Below are 23696 nucleotides of genomic sequence, written 5' to 3'. Positions count from 1 at the left end.
ATTTTGTTCGTGAGAAAGTCGCTAAAGGCGAGGTACGAGTACTACACGTTCCTTCTAGATATCAGATAGCCGACATTTTTACGAAGGGACTTCCCCGGGTTCTATTTGATGACTTCCGTACCAGTCTTAGCGTTCGTAAGTCTCCCGCTACGACTGCGGGGGAGTGTTAGAATATATGCAAATATATTCAGTTGACTTTGTATATAATTAGTTTAGTAATTGTATTTATCCTAGCCTTATTTGTAGCTAGTTAGTTTCCTTAGATTACGCTTGTACATGTATATTTATACTCAAAGCTTATCAATGCAAAGGCAACGATCAAGTCACTTTCATTCCATCCATACTATATAATAAAATTCAATTCAAAATATAGTATGTATATTTTCAATCGTGTATATGTATTATGTAAAATGAAATATTGTTATTTCCATTGTTCTTCGGTTTTTCTAGAATTTCACCGTTAAAGTTTCATATCTCTTTAACTTAGATTACGTATTAGTAACAGAATATGGACATTGAATTAATCACAATAACAACATATTAAGCTCCTAGTTTTATAGCAGTAACAAATTAGTGAGAAATGGATCTTTTTGGAAGCAAGCTAGCAAATTATATTAAAGAAACATCCACCTTGTTAGAAACAACCAGGTGCAAAACAGTGGGAGGACAGTCTTCCATCCATAATTGTTCCTCTTGCCAAGAGAGGGGCAATTTGGCTAAGGAGTCAGTCACTTTATTACAAGAACGAGGACTGAAACTAAAAGAGCAAAACACTAACTTGCTGGCAGCTTTAACAATGTCATTAGCAATAAATTGAGTGTTGGATCTTTCCTGTTTTTGATGCAGAACGAGATTCATCAGGTGCAAGCAATCTGACGAGATTTCGAGCGTCCTTAGGCCAGCATCATGGGCATAATTGATGCCAAAGAGCAGAGCTTCAGCCTCGATCTGCCTCGCTTGTGGAGCACTGTCTGCGCAGTGGCTTACCACCACACATAAGAACATCGCCATTGGAGTCTCTCACCACCATACCCATCTCAATCTTGCCCTCCTTGCTTATAGCAGCATCGGTGTTTAATTTGTAGCAGTCTCTTGCGGGCGGCCTCCAGCTTTGATCATTTGCATGAGAGTTAATATTAAAACCAGGATTACGTGCTTACAACATAGTTTCCAATGATCATTGAAAAACCCAGCAGCAAGTCGAGCAACCAAGCTCTCTTTGATCAGAATCAGACAATCAAACTAATTACAACTTAATCACAAATTTGATGTTGATCATAGTAAAAGAGGCAATGCCAAATGGAAGAACCTGGGCTGTTGCTATAGATAACCATCCAAAGATATAAATTAAGACAGTTAGTCTTAGGGCCTGCCTCATAGAATACCAAAAAAAGTGGAAGTTAGAAACAGGATTAATTTTAATCTAAAGTTGATATCAACCATACAAAATTAAGACTAATACGATTTAACTTACATGTTTTCGACCTATATAGTCTGCTAACCTACCACATACTATAGCACCAAATAATTCCTCCAAAACTAAGCATTGATCCAAAGAGTGAATACTGCACAAAAACGTTTAGTATATAGTTAGAGAAAATAGAAATGTTGTAGCAGAATAGTGTACGTTGTTGAAGCCAATAATGATCAACTAGGTAATTAAGGCTCTGTTTAGTTTGATGTAAAACATTTTAAGTGAAAAATTAGTTTTCATGGAAAACATATTTCCAAGAAAAACCACAATTGCAAATTAGTTTTCCTTTGTTTGGTTGCATATAAGAGAAGTTCAAGAAAAATAAAAAATAGGAGTAGGAATGTGAGGATGAATTGAATGAGAGGGAAATAAAAAGGAGGTAAGGAGGAGGGAGGAAAATAGGGTTTATTCCCTTGTTTTGTAAAGAAAAATGTTTTCCATCGTTAAGGATGCAATTTTCCACCTTGGGAAAATTGTTTTACACCCTTTACAAACCAAACAAAGGAAAATGGGAAAATCATTTTCTACGAAAACCTTTTACATCAAACCAAATAGGGCCTAGAGGACGAAGAAGTGCATACATCTGCTGTTGAAAGGTCAGGTTCCTTCATGATTTGAGCTTGCGTTGGTGATGAATATGCCACCTGAATTATGCTATAAGGTCAAGTATCTTCATGATGTAATTTAGCTTAATATTTTTTCACTTTTAGCTTTTTATGTGCCACCCTAAAGGTTGTATTCTTTTTCCATTTAACTACTCCTAAATGTACAAAATCAGGCCTTGTTTGGTAACAAGTTGTTAGTTGCTACTCTCTCTGTCTTTTTTTTTTGTTCTAGTGGTTTTGAATGTACATGTTTACCAATAATAATCAATACACATCTTTGACTATTTTATCTCTAATTATATATGTATATTATTAAAAATTATATAAAAAAAATCTTATAACATTCGTTGAGACAAATCAAACAAGACCCTACTAAAAATTCTAAACAAGAGTAACAAAAGAAATTAGAGGGAGTAGTTGTTATCTGCTCGATTGTAATAATAATTGGTTTTATGGGCTATTCATATTAACCATTTATATAAAAATGATTGGTAAATAACTTGTAGTTTTTAAAATGTAATAAAATGATCAATAATCACAATCTAATCGTATCATATTATTATATCACTAATATATAAAGTCGGGCTCGTAGTCAGGCTATGAGACAGTGACACTCGGCATTCCAGTTATTCGCCATGTGTCACGCCACATAGGCAAAAACAATTTTTATTGTGACAGATATGATGCTTGGTAAGCGAATTTTGGATAGATTTTTCAAGATAAAATTGCTATATAGTGTTTTATGGTTAATATACTTTTAATACATTATAAATACAAAATTAATCATAATTTTTAATAAATATCCTATAACTCGATTCTATTTCCATCATAAAATTCATTTTAAAAAGTTCTTTAATTTAAAATAAGATCCATTTATACTATATTGACTTATTTATAACAAAAAAAATAGTGATTATTAGAAGAAAAAAAATTACTTTTAATTAAAATAATTTCAAGTTAATGATAACATAGATATATTTAATTTATTAAAAAAAAATGAGAATATGTAAAAATAAGTTCTAATCAGTAGACCATGAGACAATGACATGTGTCACGCCACATAGGTGAAAAGTAGATTTTATTGTGACACATTTGATGCTAGGTAAGTGAATTTCGGATAGATTTTTCAAGATAAAATTCCTGTATAGAGTTTTATTGTTGATATACTTTAATACTTTATATATACAAAATTAATCATAATTTTTAATAAATATTCTATAACTCAGTTCTATTTCTATCATAAAATTCGTTTTAAAAAATTCTTTAAAATAAGATCCATTGATAATATATTAATTTATTTTAAAAAATTATAGTGATTATTGGTAAAAAAAATTACTTTCAATAAAAATAATTTTAAGTTTATAATAACATAGATATATTTAATTATATTAAAAAAAATTGAGAATATGTAAAGATAAGTTCTAATCAGTAAAATTAATTTTAGTTTGTTAAAAGTACTTTCATTTCAGTAAAAATAATTTAAATTAAGTTCAATAAAAATAATTTCAAGTCAATAATAATATAAATTTCTATTTACAAACAAAACTACAGAAAGTACACTACTATATAATTATTAAAAGGGATTATATGCATGACCGTATTTAACATTCAAGCCAAAATGTTTATTATAAACATTTATCAACAATCCAGGCATCGTCCGGGCACAAAACTAGCCAGTACTAATATCTAAAGCCGGTCTTGCAGCCAGGTCACGAGACAACGACACTTGACATTCCAGTTTTTTGCCAAGTGTCGCGCCACGTAGCCGATAAATAGGTATTATTATGACACATATGATGATAAATAAGCAATTTTTAGATATATTTTTTAAGATAAAAATGTGTTATAAAGTTTTATTATCACTATACATCTAATATTTCATATATACAAAATTAATCATAATTTTTTTAGTAAATATCCTATAACTCGGTTTTATTTCTATCATAAAATTCATTTTAAAAAGTTCTTTAAAATGCGATCCATTTATAATATATTGAATATTAGTTAAAAAATATAGAATTAGTAAAAATAATTTTGATTTGGTAAAGGTACTTTCATTTCACTAAAAATAGTCAATAACAATAATTAATAATTTTAAAACGCTACAATAAATTATGCCACGTAAGATTATTCTTAGAGTGTTGCATAATTATATTTTAACCAATGAAAAAAAAAAGAATTGAAAATTTATTTTAGATAAAAAAATTTATACTAATTATAAAATTAAAATTAGCGCGTTTTTTGTGTGACTGGCCATATCGTGTGGCCAGCTGAGACAAACCCAAACACCGACCGAGTAACCCTTGATTGAATGAGTAATCCTTGATCAACCAAGTAACTTCTGACCAAGTAATCCCGACCACATGGTGTGACCAGTCACATATGAAACTTTGTGAAATAAAATATATCTTTTTATATTACGAAATTTATCTAAATATGAGAAACAAAATTAATAATTCATTTTATAATTAAAAATTTAAATAGTAAGCAAGAGAATATCACAAAGTTTATTAGATAAATATATATTTAGTAATACTATTCTATTTGAAAAAATACAAACAAAGTAGTGTGCTTTTTTTGTACTACATCCGGTTCTTATTAATCGCAACAAAGACATATTTTAGATTAATAAAAATGTATAGTGCGTGTATCACTGGAAATTAGTTACATGATTAATGAATGAAACATTCAAAGTGACATTGAGATGATTAGCTCATACCATTTAAAAATTTGATTAACAAGAATTCTATAAGAAAACCTATTCATTGTTAAAATATACTTGAATATGTTTAACAATATACTTTTAAAAAAACCTTTAAAAAATTTCAAAAATGTTGATCTACATACCCACTATTAGCCCTTGCCATTTCCTAGAGCATAAACTTTCTTTAAAAAAAAATAAATTAAAAAGCAAAAAGTAAAAGAATTGTGCACTTTTTACTCCTTAACAAAAAACAATATTAATCCTCAGATCTAATGCTCCTACAGTCCTTACAACTATGAAAACCGATAGTGCAAACCGATAGTGCGTGATTATCTCATCGAACAAAGCTTTTTTTTTTCAGCGAAAAAAAAAAAAAAAAATGACAAAATTGTGCACATGGTTTGCAAGTGGGGTTGGACGGTGGTTGATGAGAAAGGAAATAAGTCAAAGAACTAGTCAAGTTGTAAGTGGCAAAATTTACTAAGTAAGAGTAGGGTAATAGTTAGTTTGTTACAGGACTAACTCAACCAAAAATTTAAACTAATGCTTTTTGGTTGAATTATTTGAAGCTTATAATTTATAATGCTTTAAATTGTTAGTGTTTTGTTAATTCAATGTATAATTAGTTTGTGTTGGTAAGTCATAAAAGCAGTGAGCTTAGTAGATTAATGGTTAGGGATTATGTTCCTTACTTCTAGCTTAATAATTTCAATGGATTTAGAGATGAGGAACAAACTTGTAATTAGCTTAGTATGTTTATCAATGAAATTGAATACAAGTTTTTAATATTTTTCCCTTTCCCTATATCTGGTCTCTCTATCTTATAATTTTAACAAAATCGGTTATCTACTCTATCAATAACTTAAAATGGAATATTCTAAAGAGGAATATGAGACAAATAAAAAAGAGAGCTTAGAGACAAAGGGAGTATTCAACTATGAATTTCACAAATATGTAGCAAGTATTATACCTCTCAAATCATGACATACACACACATACATACAAACATGTTCTTGATGTACAATTATTTTCTAATTAAAATCAAATAAATTAAAGTTGGGATTAAAAAAGCTTACAGTATAGCCACAGGAAAACGAACCCAAGACAGCAACGAACGCTGAGAGAAGCAGCGTAGGAGTGATAGACGACGACGACGACAATGGTTTTCCATCAACTTCATTCAGTCTATGCTGATGATTAGTGTTGGTCTTAGCATTTAGGAGGAGTTGGACTCTTACTTCCTCCTTCATTGTTTGTTGATACTTTTGCTTTTGCTTTTCCTCCAACCGAATAAATTGAAGTTAAAGAGATGTGGGTTGTGTTGAAGCACAAACTTTTATACGTGAGTGGGTGATCAATTATTATGGGGTTACCATGTTAGTGGTACTATCGCACGATTTTAATAACAAAAAAGTTTTGATTGTAAGTTTGTAATATGAATGTTTTTTTTTTTTTTTCCTTCCTTTTGAAAACGTAGTATGAATATTTTAAGTAAAACATAATAAATCGGGATCCCTCTTGTTAGATTAATTGAGCTAAAATAAAGGACATGATGTTAAATACTAGTATTCTAATTAACTGCATAGCTATAGTAAAATTTTTAAAATATTAGCATTTATTTTTGATTCATTATAGAAAATTTGAAGAATTAATAAAGAATGAAAATTCCAAACTCTACGATCACTAATAAAATGTACGTAGGAGATTTTATTTTTCTATTTTTATATTTATTTAATTTTCATTTTTATTTTATTTAAATCTATGAAGAGGAAAAAAATAATATGAAAGAGACCAACCTTCAATTATTTTTACTTCATAGAATTAGAAATTGTGTGTTTAGTCATAAAAACTTTTAATAAAAGGAAAATGATAATCATAGCCTTAAGCCCCTAAGTGCTATGTATAAGAAGCTAAAAAAAAGGAAATATTAAAGATAAATTAACATTTATTATACCGATTTGCGCGTGATTTTGTCATGAATTTTCAAGTTAATTCCATTTTAGAAAGTATATTTATTGGTTATATATAGACCTAAGGGCTACATATATCATTACCCTTAATAAAAAATATATAATTAATCAATCATTTCCAAACATTAACATTACCTTGAAAAAGAAAAAGAAAAAAAAATAACATCAATAATACTTTTGGAGGGAAATTTTTTTATAAGAAACTGTTACGTGGATAGTTATGATGTCAACGGTAATTACTTTATTATTAGCTATGGATAGGGGTTACTCACTAAGTCATTAGGTCAGAGATTACTAAGTTGGTTAGGGGTTACTCGGTCGGTCAAGAGTTACTAAGTCGGTCATAGACTACTCTAATCGATTAGAGGTTACTCACTCGATCAAAGATTACTAAGTGGGTTAGGGGTTACTTGGTCGGTTAGGGGTTATTACTTGATCGGTCAAGGGTTACTCGATCAGAGGTTACTCGTCGATCAAGGATTACTTGGTGTGTTAGCTGTGAGTCGTACACAAAAATTGTTGGGTTTAGAGTGGTTTGCTAAGCTAAGAGCATCTCTAATGTCAACAATAGTTTCACAAATTTTTTATGTGGCCGATCACACCATGTGGCTGGGGCTACTTATTTAGAGGTTATTCGGTCAAGGGTTTCTTATTCAAGGATGACTCATTCAGAGGTTACACGGTCAGTCAGGGGTTACTCTCATGCAAAAATAAAACATGCTACTCGTCTGAGTCCCAGAATAAGTAATTCTTGACCGACTGAGTAACCCCTGAATAAGTTGGTAAACAAGGTCAACATTTTTTATGAAAAAAATATACGAGTATGTCAAAAAAAAATATAGGTAAACAAATATTTTTCGGTTGGTCTTATGTCACAACTTTAGTTGTTGATAGTATTAATGGAAAAAAAAATATGTAAATAAAGTTTTTAGGAGCATAAATGTTGGCATACAATAAGAGTTCAAAAAAAGATATATATAACAAAGTGATTTCCCCAAACAATGTAATAATATAAACTAATTCCTTATATACATTGGTTTAAACACAACCAGAATCAGGTCAATTTACAACGGATTGGTTCCGACGGACTCATAATTCCGTTGGAAAAACCAAAATTTTCAACGGAATTATATTTTCCGTCGGAAATTTTTGACGGAATAAAAATCCGTTGGAATATTTGTACTTTTTGACGGAAAATTCCGTCGAAAACTTAACTTTCCGACGGAATAAATGTCCGTCGGAAATTTACGACGGAAAATTCCGTAGGAACATGTATTTATAAAAAAATAAATAAAAACCCCTTTAACCCTAAAACGGATCCCCCCTATCCCCTTTAATTTTCCGTCTCTTCTCCTCCTTCCCCTTCTCTTTCTCTCTCCTCCTTCTCTTCTCTTTCCCCCCTTCTTTTCTCTGTACTCCGCCTCTTCTCTCCTCCTCCCCCATCTCTTCTCTGTACTTCGCCTCTTTCCCCTCTCTCTCTTCTTCCTCTTCTGTTTTCTTTTCTCTTCATTCCCCTCTTTCTTCTCTCCTCTTTTTCCCTCTTTCTATCTCACCCCAACTACAATTACAACCACAAACATCAACACCGCCGCAATTTTAAGGTGTAATGTCTGGCTCTTTCTATCTCCCACACCGATGACGACGATAAACCCACCGACACACCTATTCTACATGGTTTTAAGTTTTTTTTAAAGGTTTTTTAGTCCAAATTCGACCAAGTCTAGATCTAGGCTTTTTATGTTCGAATTTGGCCTTGTTAAACCAATTTCGTGGTGAAATTTGAAGTCTATTTCAGTTTAAAGTATGTTTTGTATTTTACATTCGTGGTAAAATTCAAGGCCTATTTAAATTTCTAATGAAAGTTTAGATCTAGATTTTTTTTTTTTGTTAATTTTGTTTTTTTTTGGGTAAATTTCTGTTTATTTTTTTTGTTTTTTTTTTCAGGTTAATTGTTGTTTGTATTTTTTTCGGTCAATTTTCTATTTTTTTTCTGGGTTAATTTGCGTTTGTATATCTGGGTTAATGTTTGTATTTTTTTTGGGTTAATTTTCTATTGTTTTTTTTTGGGTTAATTTATGTGGTTTATGGTTGGAGGTGGTGATACGCGGTGGTTTAGGGTTGGAGGTGGTAATACGCCGTACCGGTGGTGGCGCGGCGTATTTTTTTTTAATTTCATAAAAGATTTTTACGATGGAATTTCCGTTGGAAATTTCCAACGGAATTGTATCCGTCAGAAATTTCCGACAGACTTTTCCGATACCGGAAAATCTCTGTTGACGGAAAATTCCGTCGGAAAAGTGGTTCCGTCGGAAAAGGTCTTTTTCCTACAAACCCTTTTTCGACGACCAGTTCTGACGGAATTTCTATATGGAAATGGGTTTTCCAACGGATTTCAGTGGGTTTTCGACGGAAATTTTTCCGTCGTAATTTAGACGTTTTCTAGTAGTGAAAAACTATTTCCCACAGTACTGTCCACGTAGGCTCGGTTTCAAGGTTCGGTATTTGCAAGTATAAAAAGTTTTACCTAATATAGAATCTCTAATGGTATTAGAGGGTTTATGCATAGAACCTCTATTGGTATTAGCGGTTCTATTTAATTTGGAATTAGGATTATTCTTAGAATCATTAATGATATTAGAGGTTCCATGCATAGAACCTTTGATGGTATTAGCGGTTATATACTGCCAAATTTCAAACCTAGAGACCGATCCTACGTGGACCGTATTGTGGGATATAGTTTTTAAACCGACTTATATAGGGAATTAATTTAATTTGTATTTTAGCATTATTAAAGGAAATCACTCTATTTAACAATAATGAAGCAAATAAGTAAATAAATATTTTAGAGAGTATAATTTTCCAAACACAATTTATAAGAGTTATTTCAAACTTTTAAAAAGGTAGGGGTTATTCCTATTAATTTTCACTAGTTTAGAACCCGTGCCACGCACGGTAAATTTTAAAAAATAATAATCCGTATCAACTTTTAAATATAATTGTTTATTTTACAAAAAATTAAAAATCTAAAAAAAAAAATTAATATATATACACTTTACTTTGATGTGAATTCTAATCAATAAATGAACAACTATTTTTATTTGGGAAATAATATGAATACTTTCTTGAAGTAGATTAAAATATGTCGCAAATTATGTTAATATTTTCTACTACAGTCATAAATGTTTGTGTGGAAAGATATATCAGATTTTTTTTCTATTTAAAGTAATTATCTTTGTTAATTTATATAAGAAATTATTTTTTTATAAGATTTTATACTATAATTAAATTATTTTTTAAAAAAAAAAACCTAAGGACACACCAGGAGATAACACTTATCATTACTGGTGTGTCTCTTAGTATATAGGTATTAATTGATTGATTGATACTTGTATCAACTATCATACACCTTTCATGTTTCATTTCTCGAGAGTCAAGCCATTATCACAACTATTATCATTATTAGAATTATTCGAATATATATATAGGGAGGGATCCGGTAAGAACCCCTCCTTATATAAGAACCCTTTCTTATGGAATAACACCTTATGTTCTCTAAACTTTTTTCTATGTTCTAAATTTTTTTCTACCTATGGTCTAAAGTTTTTCCAATATCCCACTATAATGTTTTTCTACTTGTGTTCCAAATTATTTCCTATATTCTAATTTTTTTTTAGCTTATGTTCTAAATTTGTTCAAATGTTCTAATTTTTTTTTCAGCTTATGTTCTAAATTTTTTCCTATGTTCTAAATTATTTTTTCAGCTTATGTTATAAATTTATTTCCTATGCTATAAATTATTTTTTCAACTTATGTTCTAAATTTTTGTTTGCTTATGTTCTAAAGTTTTGCTATGTTCGTAACTTTTTTTCTTCTTATGTTCTAAATTTTTTTCTATTCTAAATATGAACTCCTCAAAATTACAAAATTGCCATTACTAAAGGTGTATTTATAGGAGATGAAAACCCTTGAGTGGACTTAGTTGGTTTGGGCTTGGGCCATTTATTGATTTGAAAGTCTTTTAACTTGGTCTATTTGATTTATTTTATAACTCGAATTGTATTTGATTAATCAGATTATTTATTTGGGTGGGCCAAAAGATAATTAAAATGGATCATTAACTTGATTTAACCCAAATTATTTTAATGTAAAACACTCATAAATTTCCATTTTTTTGGAGTTTAGAGAGCCACAAAGGCGGGAGTAAGAATCGATCCCAAGATCTCTTAGAAACAGGAGGGAAGCTCTAACCACTTGAGCTATCCCTCACTCTCACTCATAAAATTTCTATGTCTACAATGTGATCGATACATTTTCCTTAACAATGTTGGAATATAAAAATTGAGTCTTAAAACACTCATGGAATCCAATATTATATTTAAAATGTGTCCAAAATAAATCTAATTACATCTCTAGATTCTCTACCCTATTTAGTTTATCTAAGATTTTAAGATGTTGGTAATTGGCTCAATAGATAAGAGATGCCGAGATGGTGAGTTTTTTCGTTCATAACAAACTTAAAACGAACATAGGTAGTGCATAATTCATCATCAATCTTTCTAAGTTCAATTCTTTTCTTTCTTTTTCACAAATAAATTTGAACTATACTTGGTGATGAAAGTAATTGAACTTTAGCTAAATAAAAGTACATGTTACATCATTGCCAAACATCACTCATTGACATATGAACTTCTTCAAGAGTCCTTCCCTTTGTCTCTGGCACCAGCTTCGCCACAAATATCAGTGTAAACACACAAACACCCGCTAACACGAAAAATGTCCCTAAGACAATGCAGGTGATTTTATTGAGTGAACGTTGTAAGGTTAAAAAAAAAAAATGATTAGTTAATAAAAATGAAAAGGGACCGGGATGGAGCATTTACCTGAGGAACTCCATTCCATAGAAAAGTTAAAAGCATACGAAACGATCCATGATGATAGGTTTGTTACTACAGCAGCAATACTGCCTGCTGACCATTTTATGTTCAGGGGAAATATATGAAAGTAGCATTTACTTAACTTATTAGCCCATAAATCCATACATTTAACCACTATTGATTCAAATCTGGAAATAATCATACCTCGGAAATAGTTATAGCAGATCCTCCACCTATACCTATTGGATATAAAGCAACATAGATCTGCAGGAGTAAATTTTCTATCAGACTTTACCAACTACGCGCTCTTAATAAGTAATACAGTTAGTTCATTGGTCCATGATCCATCTTAGATATAAGTTTAAGATTATACGCCTAAGGTAGTGGTAATCATATTAGCGAGTCATTTTGTGAGTAATGACCATAAGTGATGCGCCTGATTTATTGATTAGAAACACACAACAGCAGCAACAACAATAACAAAGCAAATTCAGTGCTTTGAGTTTACCAGTATACCAATAAGCGCGATGTAAGGACTGAAATCACCCAGCAAGTGATGGTCCTGAGTGAATAATGATCAATAAAAAAGGGTAAATCATAATGGTAATAATCAGAGAAATTTTGGCAACAAAAGCAAGTAGTGCTAGCAAACCTCAAACAGAAATGCGATCCCTGTCAGTGAACAACCTAAGCAAAGACCGGCTCCGGAAACCTGCAAGGCATGAGCTCATGATCTTAATGATCAAGTAATGCAAATTTGATATATAGTTCACTATACTAACCATAATAAGAGGCCGCCTCCCACATTTATCCATCAAAATTATACAGAAAGCCACACTTGGGAGCTGCAAACAGAAGATCATTTGTTACTTTCGGATTTACATCAGTAATGCTTTGATTAGTAGCTAAAATCTATCAAAGTTGAAGTACCTGGAATAAGGCCAGTGCCATAGTTCCCAGTTTTACTGAAAATCCTGCTCAAAACCAACAGAATAAACCTTCAATGCTTAAACTATTCTGTCTTAGATGCACTATCCTTCCCAGCATAGTTAACTTCCCACTTCTAAGCGAAATGGGAAATGATAATGGATAGTGAAAGAAGCAGTAAGAGAAATTATTGGCTGAATTGAGAGAGAAAAAATCAGTAACATAAATTTTTTCTTAGTGCATTCTTAAGTGTTGATGGGAAGTCCAAATGGGACAGAGGATATAAGATGGAGATTTAGTTTTTAGATTATTATGAAGCTTTTAATGGCTAACTAACCAGCTGAATCGAAGATAGAACTGGCATAGAATATGATCCCGTTTAAACCAACAAGGGCAGGAAGTGCTGAAAGACCGATTCCCACCTAAAATCCAAGCACATTGTCACACAATCAGCCAATAGCTTTGTAGTGCACAATACCGAAAAAATAGAAAAGTTCATGGTTTAATTTGTTTGAAGCTTACAGTGAGTGCATAAGCATATTTCCTCTGAAATAGTTGTGTGATGCTAACTTTTTTCATTTGATGAAGGGCTCTAGCAGATTTCTTCACAAAAATCAACCGACATTTCATCATGTCATACAACAAATATTTCCATGTGAACATTTGAACTATAGACTGTGATTAAAATCTGTTACCCTTATATCAGCTGCTTCCTGAGAGATATCGACAGAATCCCCCCTAAGACACTGTAAGGATGCTTCGAACTCCTTGTTTTTGCTCATCATCATCTGTCTTGAAACAAATCTTAGATCATCATCTTAGAAAAGGTTTATGGTTACTGACAAAGGAAATGAATGAACATGCATTACCAGCCATCTAGGAGATTCTGGAATGAAGAATAAACCAACTATCTGTACAAAACCCGGGATAATACCTGGAACATTAAATTTAAACTGTCTGAAAAATTTCGGGTCGAAAGATCTGAGCTGAGATACATCAAGTTTCATTGAAAATACCAATCAGAGATAAGGTACGCCAAGAGGTGACTTGTCCTATGAGAAATGCTGTTGATACTCCGACTGTTATCATTAACTGAAACAGGATATTCAAAAGGCAAGGTTATAAAATCGAATAAGGTATAAAAATTACAATGTTTATCAAAGTAAATGAAGACAAGAGCTTGTTATTTCAGTATCGATCATTTACCACATGGAGAATCACAAACCCTCCTCGAAGTTCTTTGGGAGTAAATTCTGCTATATACACCGGAATCTGAGACAACATTATGATCCATGTATTGCAATTTCACAATATATTTGATATATGATCAGAATTAAATAAAGTGCAGAATTTTCTACTTACAGCATATCCTGAAATGCCTGAAGTAACACCCAACATCAATCTACCCAAGTCGAGCAGCCTTGTACCCTTGCATCAGGATAATGGATTTCATAATAACATCAATCAGACATTTTATTCAATTGAACTTTTGAAATTAAACCAAAGAAATAAGATAATGAAAAAAACCTGGCTTACTGATATGGCAGACCAGCCAAAGATGTAAACTACAGAAGTTAGTTGCAGTACCTGCCTTGCCAAAAGCAAAGTTTATTAAGAAATCAGAATCAATCCGGAGTTGTAACATCGTTACATCAGAACATAATAGGATAAAACTTACATGTTTTCGACCCAGATAATCCGTTAACTTGCCACATACTACAGAACCTAATGCCCCTCCTATAGGAACCATTGATCCAAAGAGAGAATACTGGACAAACACATTCAAAAAGTTTGGAGAAGCAGAATACTTGAGGACTACTGAAGTACTGAATTAGTTAGGAGATATTTCATAGTGTGTCAAAGGCCCTAAGCCATGCAATAAGCCAATTATGTTATGGTTGTATTACAAGAAAGACTATATATAAGTAGTGTATACCTGGGCTGTTGAAAGATCAAGTTTCATCATGATCTCAGCTTGCACCGGTGATGTATATCCCACCTGTTAGCCACTACTCCGATGAAAGATTGTACGTTTCACCAGAAATGATATTTCAGTTGTCCCAAAATAATAGGCCACTTTTTAAATTTCGTCAATAAAGTTTGAACATTCATATATTTTCACTATCAATACCACTTAATTTAGAATTCCAATGAGAGACTACATCGATATATATATGTTGGACAAACAACCCACATTTAGGGACATATCAAGCATATGATAAACAAAAAGGGAATTTATATCTCTATTTTATAAAACAAAATTTGTACCAGGCCAATTGCATCAATTGATCTAATAAAATCTGTTAGACCTATATATTACTCATCCTCATTCTTACAATGTGTGATAATCAATAATCCCAACTCACACATAGGTTACTTTCATAGCACACAACCAAGTTCATAGGTCGTGTAGTGTCATGTCATGCCCTGCCCCCAGACAAGGGGACATGTAACAACACGACTAACCATTCATGATTCATGCCTATTGACACTGCCTGCACGGTGATCCAGTGCCATGCAGAGGATGCGAATGAAAATAAAACTATAATTATAAAGATAACTAAACTTACAATAAAACCACATGAAAATGAACCCAAAACTGCAATGAAAGCGGAGAGAAGCAGCATTGGAGTGATCAATGACAATGTCGAATCCATTGCTGCTTCTACTGGCTCCGCGTCATCAGCTTCATCATCTATCTTATTATCATGCTGTAAGAGCTGTTTACTTATTTCTTCCTTCATTTTTTTTTTCAGAGTCTGAAACTGATGTTCTGTTAAAATTTTTATTTACTTTTTTTATTTTTTAATTTTAATTATTTAGAAGAATTGGAAGTTACTAAATTTGGGGTATGAAATAATAAATTATTGATAGATGCTACTCATCTGTTATAATTGTCTGGTGGACCACTTCAATACTGGATCTTTCTAACAAGTTAGTTGTTGTTTGTGGCTATAACTAACTAACTGTAACGCATTATACGCATTTGTTCACAATTATATCTTGTCCTCACATTGATGAATCCAATTCCGAAAAACTTATGATACAAGTAATCTGTAATCAGCAACGCTTCTCATTTCACATTTGTTAAATTAATGCGTATTTTAAATCACATATATCTGTTATTATTGATATGTATATATTCTAATAAAAATATTGATGTTATGAAAGTATAAATTACTTGAGACGAAACTAATAAGACTCGTGCTTATTTTTTTCCTCAAGTATAAATCATAAATAAGTGTTCAACAAATGAGCCTTTAACCACATACAAGCATTGAAAGATTGCATCCTAATTATGATGATAGGCTCATAGGTGAAAGATATCGGAAAGATTAATATGTTCGTTGTCTCCCTCTTCATCTACAATGTGAGAATAATAGTCTCTAATAACTTGCATAAAATAATCTTTCATAATGTATTTAAAGCAGGACTGTGTCACATCATTGCCAAGCATCACTCATTTCCATATGAATTTCTTCAAGTGTTCTCCCCTTAGTCTCCGGCACCAATTTTGCCACAAATATTATCAGTAACACACAAACACCCGCCAATACAAAGAAAGTTCCTACAGCAATGCAGATGATATTATCGCGTGAATGTTTAAAAGGCGAAAATGAGAGCTAAAGATCAAAGGGGATTGAACATTATTTACCTGAAGAACTCCATTCCATTGAAAAGTTAAATGTATAAGAAACAATCCATGATGATAGATTGGATATTACAGCAACAATACTGCCTGCTGGCCCTTTTATGTTCAAGGGGTATATCTGATATAGTAACATTCACTGAATCAATTAATTATTCCATCAATCCATCTACTAAACCGGGAAAACTTCATCTTGCTATCTTATGCACTTGAGAACTATAATTCAGAGCTGGAAATAGTCATACCTCAGAAGTAATAACAGCAGATCCTCCACCTACGCCTATGGGAAATAAAGCAACATAGGTCTGCAGAAACAAGGAACTTATCAGACTGAGTAAACTGCTCTTAACACAATTCAGTGGGACTTTGCATGCCTATATGCCCTATAAGGTAATGATAAATTGATAATCAATATCTGCCAGTACGTCCATGTGCATAATGCTGATTATAAGTTAAGCTCTTAATTTATTATCGATCAAAAACACACAGCAGCAGCAGCAACAACAACAACAGCAACACAAATAATGCAGCTCTTTGATCAGTAGTTTTAGTTACCAATATGCCAATAAGTGCAATATACGGACTGAAACCGTCCAGCAATTGATGCTCCTGATTGAACAGCAAAAGGTATCATAGAGTCAATCATTCTGGTTAACCTCAGAAAAACTGTGGCAACAAAAATGTAGAGTAGTTAAAGCTAACCTGAAACAGAAATGCAAGTCCTGTCAGTGAGCAACCTAAGAAAAGACCAGTTGCTGAAATCTGCAAGTAATGATCTCTTGATCTTAATTTATGAAATACCAATTTTATGATGTACTAAAACTTGATTATTATTAGTTCATTGTTCTAACCATCATAAGAGGCCGCCTCCCACATTTATCCATCGAAATTATAGCCAATGCCATACTTGGAAGCTGCAAATAAAAAGATATTTTGTCACTTTCAATTCAGAGCAACTTCAATTACTAATACTTATAATTAGCAGTTGAAATTAATCAGAAATCAAGTACCTGGAAAAAAGCCAGCGCCGTAGTTCCCACTTTAGCTGAAAATCCTGCTCAACACCAATGATAGAATCAACTTTAAGGCATTAACTATTCTGTCTTAGATATTTAACTTTCCACTTCTATATGGAACAGAGATTAAGAAGAACATGTCGAAAGTATGTAGATGCTTTAGTGAGAGAAGCATCAGAACTGAAAGAGAATTTTAACATTTATATTACAGAGAAAGTAAAAATCAAAAAGAAGACAAGAAACTTTTAGTTCAATAAATTCCAAGAAGGTAAGTGGAATGTCAAATATGGGACGGAGGAAGTACTATTATGGAGAAGTTTGTGAAATATGGAGCTATAAGGTGTTAACTCACCAGCTGATTCAAATATAGAGCTAGCATAGAAGATGATTCCGTTTAAACCAACAAAGGAACCGAGTATTGCAAGACCAATTCCCACCTAATATGGAATGCATATTATCCTCAATTAGCTGATGAAGTGTGAAAAACCCACAAAATATAAGCTCATAATCGATTTGTTCCAAGCTTACTGTGTGCGCATATGCAAATTTCCTCTGAAATAGTTGTATAATGCTAACTTTTTCCATTTGATGTAAGGCTCTAGCAGAGTCCTTCACAAATATGTCACAGACATTTCATCATGTCATACAAAAAATATTTCCATGTAAATATTTGAACTATAGACCGTGGATTACTGTTACCCTTATATCATCTGCTTCCTGAGATACATCAACAAAGCCTCCCCTAAAACACTGTAAGGCTGCTTCGAACTCCTTGTTTTTATTCTTCATCAACTGTCGTGAAACATATCTTAATCATCATCTTATCAGTGGTTAATGACAATTTTTACAGGAATTGCAAGGAACATGCCTTACCAGCCATCTAGGAGACTCTGGAATGAAGAATAAACCAACTATCTGTACAAGACCCGGTATAATTCCTGGAATATGATGATGATCAAACTACCAGAGAAATTTAAAGATTGAAATAACTGAAGTGAGGTACATTTATAAACACGGAAAGTACCAATCAAAGCTAAATTACGCCATGAGATGATTAGTCCCATGAGAAATGCTGTTGAGACACCAACTGTTAGCATTAACTGAAACAGGATATAATGAGGCAAAGTTACAAAGCAGGTGCAAGCAGATATACAAATTTTAATTATGAACGCATTACACATGTAAACAACTTGTTTCAGAATTAATCATTACCACATGGAGAGCAACGAACCCTCCCCGAAGATCTTTAGGAGTAAATTCTGCTACATATATTGGAATCTGAAAAATCATTACGATGCATGAATCGTGAACTATGTGACATAAGTATTAGATGGAAAGCAGAATTTCTTGCTTACAGCAAATCCTGAAATGCTTGAAGTAAAACCGAGCATCCATCTACCCATGTCAAGCAGCCTTGCACCCTTTTATCAGGATAAAGGATTGTTGAAATCACAACATAAACCAGAATTTTAATTTAATGAATCAAGTTGATATTTGATTAAACACTAGAGAAAGAAAAAGAACCTGGCTTACTGATATCACAGACCAGCCAAATATCAAAAATAGGCTAGTTAGTTGTAGTACCTGCCTTATCAAATGCCAAGTTATCAAGAAAACAGAATAAATCCGAAGTTGTAACATCACGAAAACAGGACATAATAAGATATAACTTACATGTTTTCGGCCTAGATAATCTGTTAACATGCCACATACTACAGAACCCAATGCTGCTCCAATAGGAACCATTGATCCAAAGAGAGAATACTGGACAAACTCATAAAAACATATAGAAGCAGTACATTAGCAATAATACTTTGTTATATGGAGTTCATTGAACAAAAGAGTCAAAGTAATCATACCTGGGCTGTTGAAAGATCAAGTTCCTCCATGATCTCAGCTTGCACAGGTGATGTATATCCCACCTATTTGGCACCACATCAATAAAAGATGGCACAAAGTATCTTTCACTAGAATTGAGATATAAGTGATCCCAAATAATTGTGTTAGACTATGTCTTGAATCTATTTGTCCCCTACAAACGACCCAGTTCACGAGTGGGTTACAGTCTCATTTTTAGTCTATAGTTGGGCCTAAGAGCATGTTTGGTTAGAGTATTTTTAGGGTTGGAAACAGATTCAATTAAACCATTACTGTTACCAAGTGTTTGGTTAGAAGGCTTAGATAACAATTACCATTACCTAAGGGTACTGGTTTCCACCCATTTGTTACCTCTTTAAAAGCTAAGGTAACAATATCCTTACCCTCATCAAACAAAAATAAAGAAAAATAAGTTTAAGTGATTCATTTTCATGTTTAAACCAAACAAATGAAAAGGTAACTAATGGTTAAATGATTCCTTTCCTTCTCTTTATATATTTCCTTTCCACTCCATTTCTAATATTCATACCAAACACCCACTAAGTCATCAACCTACCCTAATTTTATATTATGTATTTACTTAAGATTGATTCAAAAAAACTCTTTTTTCTTGCATGCATGTGAACGTAGTTAACACATGCTAGTGAATCATGTCATGTATGTACTTGTTTCTTTAATTTTTGTTGGATGTTTTTTTTTTTTTTTTAATTGTCTATTGTATCAAATAGGCCACTTAATGAAATCCATGAATTATTCGAATACATATATTCTTAAGAAAAAAGTTTACATGATTAATCCCAACTACTGGTGGTCTTCCCACATTAATTTCAACTATAGATTATTATGAAATAATACCTATTATGGAGGGTGCCTTTCACAAATGGTCTGCCTTTCTCCTCCTCAATACCACAGTTGACCACCGATACCGGCCTTCCCATTCTTCCTATTCTATGTTTGGTTCAAACAAATAGTCACCATTGATCAATTCGTGAGCCACAAAACACCGCACACTGTACCACTCAACTATCCGCACCAATAATAGGAGTTTTACTAATCCTTTCACTCAGCACCGACCAAGTTTCAGCTCCTCCCTCATATCTCCAGTGCATTCTCACTCCCTCCCCTGCCTCATCTTGATTTTCTTTCCTTTTCATTCAAAACCAATGATTGTGGTTGTTTTCATATTTTTAAATCAAAGGAGAAAACATCAACAATCAAGTGAATCAACAATCATAAACAATGACAATTATAGTTTAAGGTCATGTTCTCTTCATCTTACAAAAATAATACAGTAAAAATTATTGTTTATTAAAAACAAAATATATTAAAAAGGAACTTTGTCAAAAAAAAAACTTTTTAAATGTTTCATTATGCAAAAAAAAACCTTTTAAAAGTTTTATCGAAAAAAAAAGAAGTTAAAAAATTTTTGTTCAAAGAAACCTAGTATTACTAATTAACTTAATTAATCTCTAATCTCTTCTAATTATTCTCTAATTCTCACTTAACTATTTAATAATTAAATTAATTTATATAAATAAATAAAAACACTCTAACCACCAACTCAGCCACCTTCCTTTCTCTCCCCTTCCCCTTTTCCCCTTCTTCAACCACCATCAACATTCCACCATTTACAATCATTCAATATTTCAATTTTGAAAAAGATAAAATGAGCGAGGAAACTAAGCCATCAATAGACGCTGGAAAACATGGCGCCGAAGATTGGAAACCACCATTGATGGGGTTGATTTGCTTAATTTGTGGAATTTGTTGTTCATTTGTTCATTTTTTTTGCTTTAGGTTTTGATAATCTTAAGGTGGGTTTAGGGTTTCGGAAGGGGGTTGGCCGGACGTCTAGGTGGGTCATCGGAGGTGGAGGGTTTAAGGCGGCAGCTCAGTTAGGGGAGGGGGAGAAGTAGGAGGGTGACTCGTGGTTAGAGTGGTGGTGGTATTTTTTTTTTTTAAAAAAAATATACATTAATTTAATTATTATGGTTAAGTGAGAATTAGAAAGTAATTAGAAGAGATTAGAGATTAATTAGGTTAATTAGTGATACTAGGTTAATTATTTTAATTATTATACTTCCTCCGTTTTTTATTTATTGCACCATTTGCCTTTTAAGGAAGTTTCACAAATATTGCACCAATCCTATTTTAGGGAATAAAATATCTATGTTCACACTACAAATACCCAATATACCCTTACTTTTGCTACTTGATTCTTAAATTTATGCTTACATTACATGGATAACTTTGTAATTTTACCCCTCTCTCTCTTCCCTTTTCCCACTACCAAAAAAAAGTGTGTCAACCTATATGGTGCAATAATTAAAGAACGGAGGAAGTATAAAAGTAGGGTCTATCTATTTCATTTTTTCACCACCTTTTAGGACCTCCTAACTTTTTTTTCACCTTTTGAGACCTGTGGTTAGAAATCCGGTAACTTAATCCAACTTTACCCAATCGGAAAATAATTGAGTCCCTTCCTAATTAATTGACAAAAAAAGACGGTCCCTTTATTAAACTTTTTGACCAAAATAAATAAATAAATAAATTGAGTCCCTAATTAATTGTCATGCATATCCAAAAAAGATAGGTCTTGTCATATTTGATAAACTTGTTATGTTATACTCCACGTTTTTTGGATTATTGTCTTATTGGGAGATGGTTTTTTTTTTATTAGTAGGGATGAACAACTTTTTTTTTTTTAAGGTAACGCTATATTTTGTTCCTAATTAAAAAATTATCCATGACTAAAAGAAGATATAAATAGACATATTTGTTCCTAAGATGTGGTTATCTTTCCTATAAAAAAATATATATATATAAGATTAACAACTAAAGAAAAATAAACCATATATGATTTTTTTTTTTTGAAGAAATATATATATCTTTAAAAATATAAACTGAATAATAAAATTAAATATGGTTATTTGTATTTCAAAAAAATAATAAAGCAGATTTAATTTGTAGTGGTTTTGATTTTTTAACGTGGCATGAGCAATATAGTTGTCCATTTTTTAAAAACAACTATGCACTAATTTATAAAACTTTAAAAAAAAAAACTATAAAACTAATTGTTAGTTAATAAAAATGTAAAAATGAACGTCATGTTAGTAGCATATTTAAAAAAAATAAATAAATAAAAATTATCCCTTTATTTGTAGGATAATTTTGGTAAAGCAAAAATTTTCAACCAAAAAGGAAAGTTTCCTATAAAGATTAACATAGATAACATCATACATATTAGGGGACTATGTTTTTTAGTTTTCTAGCGTAGCTTTTTTAAGGGACTCACTTTCAAAGGATTATGTGCTTGTTCTGATACGATTATTTTCAGTTCAGTTCACTTCTAATAAGTTCAGTTCAGCTTCTAATTTCCTTCTCTTATAAAATATTCATTTCAGTTCAGCTCTAATAAGTTCAGTTCAGTTAATTCAGCTCAATTTAGTCAATGAAAACAGACCCTATATCCTAGTTTATGGAATTAACTACTCTAACGAAGAAACTCGTAGTTAATTCCAATTCACATGTTGGTTATTTTCTTACTACAAACAAGCCCAACACTACCGACACCTCACAGGTCTTGCCTATTGACCCTGTCGGCAGTCTTGGCACAAAGGCCCAGCCGGCCGAAGAAGAGTAAGAATTGAAAGAGCGGAACTTACAATAAAACCGGAGGAAAATGAACCCAACACTGCAATGAAAGCGGAGAAAACCATTGGAGTAATCGACGACGACGACGTCGTTTTAACCATTGCTGCTGCCGGCCCCACATCATCATCTACTTTACCATTATTGTTAGAATTCAGTAGAAGCTCTACTCTTACTTCTTCCTTCATTTTTTTCAGCTTCACTTTAAACTACTGATGAATATTAAAAACTTTTTTTTTTTTTTTTTTTCTTATAAACAAATAAAAGTGTTGGTTTTTTTTTCTATATAGATGGATTGAACATTTAAGTATTGGACCCCTTTTATTTAGGGTGACAGTAGTTCGTAACAACTTAACAAGTTAGGTAATTTGGGTGGCTAATAGGCTAGTAGAATCACAATCACAATATTCCAATATAGTTATTCACACATGTCAAAAAAAAAAAAAAAAAAAAAAAAACGAATGTCAATTTGTGCACCAAAAAAAAAATAAATGAATGTCAATTTCACAATAAATATCTTGCCCTCATCTTTGTTTTCAATTTCCTTTTCAAACTTCTTGCTACAGTACGAGTACCAGTGAGGCAGTGACTAAAAGTGAAGAGAGGGTTTATTATATAATAAACATATTTTGTATACTAAGGAGATGAAGTTATATTTACTCTACTATTGTATCTTGCTTGGATGCTGAATTGCTCTTTTTCTGGACAATTCCCAAATGTGATTAGTAAATATGGAGTAATATTGTAATTTAAATGACGAGGATTAAATTTGGAAAATAGTAAAATACAGATTATGTGTTATATGAGTGACACTTGTTTCTTTTTCTTCTCATGTGATGAGAATCGATCCAAGATTTCAAGGTATCCCTCCCTCTCAACAAATTTGTGTAAGTGGGCTTATTATACTATGTAACTACATACACCCATTTGGCTAATTGGCCAAGATTG

The 23696-nt window shown here is 32.0% G+C and overlaps 3 protein-coding genes across 4 annotated transcripts; all 3 read right to left on the bottom strand.

Annotated features, from left to right (window-relative positions):
* Positions 1-610: 610 nt before the first annotated feature.
* Positions 611-6104, bottom strand: LOC145574530 (sugar transporter ERD6-like 5). 2 transcript variants are annotated; one of them, XM_081632347.1, is made up of 4 exons: positions 5860-6104; positions 2056-2118; positions 1475-1565; positions 611-1369 (listed from the first exon to the last, which is right to left on the bottom strand). In XM_081632347.1, exons 1-3 carry the CDS (start codon positions 6031-6033, stop codon positions 1503-1505), a joined length of 300 nt encoding a protein of 99 aa, XP_081488473.1. In that variant the 5' UTR covers positions 6034-6104; the 3' UTR covers positions 611-1369; positions 1475-1502. The 2 variants fall into 2 exon arrangements, with proteins under 2 accessions (XP_081488473.1, XP_081488471.1); XM_081632345.1 differs by having other exon boundaries at positions 611-1565.
* Positions 6105-11296: 5192 nt separating this feature from the next.
* On the bottom strand, positions 11297-15298 carry LOC145575171 (sugar transporter ERD6-like 5). The gene is made up of 18 exons (XM_081633075.1): positions 15125-15298; positions 14491-14553; positions 14233-14322; positions 14082-14141; positions 13917-13982; positions 13761-13826; positions 13571-13646; positions 13424-13488; positions 13250-13342; positions 13077-13157; positions 12892-12976; positions 12558-12601; positions 12410-12472; positions 12280-12339; positions 12136-12189; positions 11832-11891; positions 11634-11769; positions 11297-11532 (listed from the first exon to the last, which is right to left on the bottom strand). The coding sequence occupies exons 1-18, from the start codon at positions 15296-15298 to the stop codon at positions 11408-11410; spliced, it is 1461 nt and encodes a 486-aa protein (XP_081489201.1). The 3' UTR covers positions 11297-11407.
* Positions 15299-15756: 458 nt separating this feature from the next.
* Positions 15757-22980, bottom strand: LOC145576243 (sugar transporter ERD6-like 5). The gene is made up of 18 exons (XM_081634028.1): positions 22763-22980; positions 19079-19141; positions 18894-18983; positions 18744-18803; positions 18575-18640; positions 18432-18497; positions 18244-18319; positions 18093-18157; positions 17919-18011; positions 17748-17828; positions 17572-17656; positions 17214-17257; positions 17055-17117; positions 16906-16965; positions 16759-16812; positions 16449-16508; positions 16210-16324; positions 15757-16122 (listed from the first exon to the last, which is right to left on the bottom strand). The coding sequence occupies exons 1-18, from the start codon at positions 22934-22936 to the stop codon at positions 15998-16000; spliced, it is 1440 nt and encodes a 479-aa protein (XP_081490154.1). The 5' UTR covers positions 22937-22980; the 3' UTR covers positions 15757-15997.
* Positions 22981-23696: the final 716 nt, after the last annotated feature.

This window comes from Chenopodium album, chromosome 13 (genome assembly GCF_948465745.1).
Source record: "Chenopodium album chromosome 13, dcCheAlbu1.1, whole genome shotgun sequence".
NCBI lineage: Eukaryota > Viridiplantae > Streptophyta > Magnoliopsida > Caryophyllales > Amaranthaceae > Chenopodium > Chenopodium album.
Note: the sequence above shows the minus strand (reverse complement) of the source record. Positions and strands in the feature narration are given on the sequence as shown.

Bases quoted from the DNA above. Each gene is read 5' to 3' on its own strand.
- LOC145574530 (XM_081632345.1), bottom strand. From the start codon at position 6,033: ATGAAGGAGGAAGTAAGAGTCCAACTCCTCCTAAATGCTAAGACCAAC. The intron at 2,119-5,859 runs GTAAGCTTTTTT...AGCATAATTCAG, and splicing joins CGTTTTCCTGTGGCTATACT to GTGGCATATTCATCACCAAC. The intron at 1,566-2,055 runs GTATGCACTTCT...GTTTTTGTGCAG, and splicing joins CTGACCTTTCAACAGCAGAT to TATTCACTCTTTGGATCAAT.
- LOC145575171 (XM_081633075.1), bottom strand. From the start codon at position 15,298: ATGAAGGAAGAAATAAGTAAACAGCTCTTACAGCATGATAATAAGATA. The intron at 13,158-13,249 runs GTAACAGATTTT...ATTTTTGTGAAG, and splicing joins AGGAAGCAGCTGATATAAGG to AAATCTGCTAGAGCCCTTCA. The intron at 11,533-11,633 runs GTAAATGCTCCA...GCATTGTCTTAG, and splicing joins TATGGAATGGAGTTCCTCAG to GGACATTTTTCGTGTTAGCG.
- LOC145576243 (XM_081634028.1), bottom strand. From the start codon at position 22,936: ATGAAGGAAGAAGTAAGAGTAGAGCTTCTACTGAATTCTAACAATAAT. The intron at 17,657-17,747 runs GTAAGCTTGGAA...ATTCCATATTAG, and splicing joins AATTTGCATATGCGCACACA to GTGGGAATTGGTCTTGCAAT. The intron at 16,325-16,448 runs GTATGACTATTT...TTACTATATCAG, and splicing joins CTGCTGTTATTACTTCTGAG to ATATACCCCTTGAACATAAA.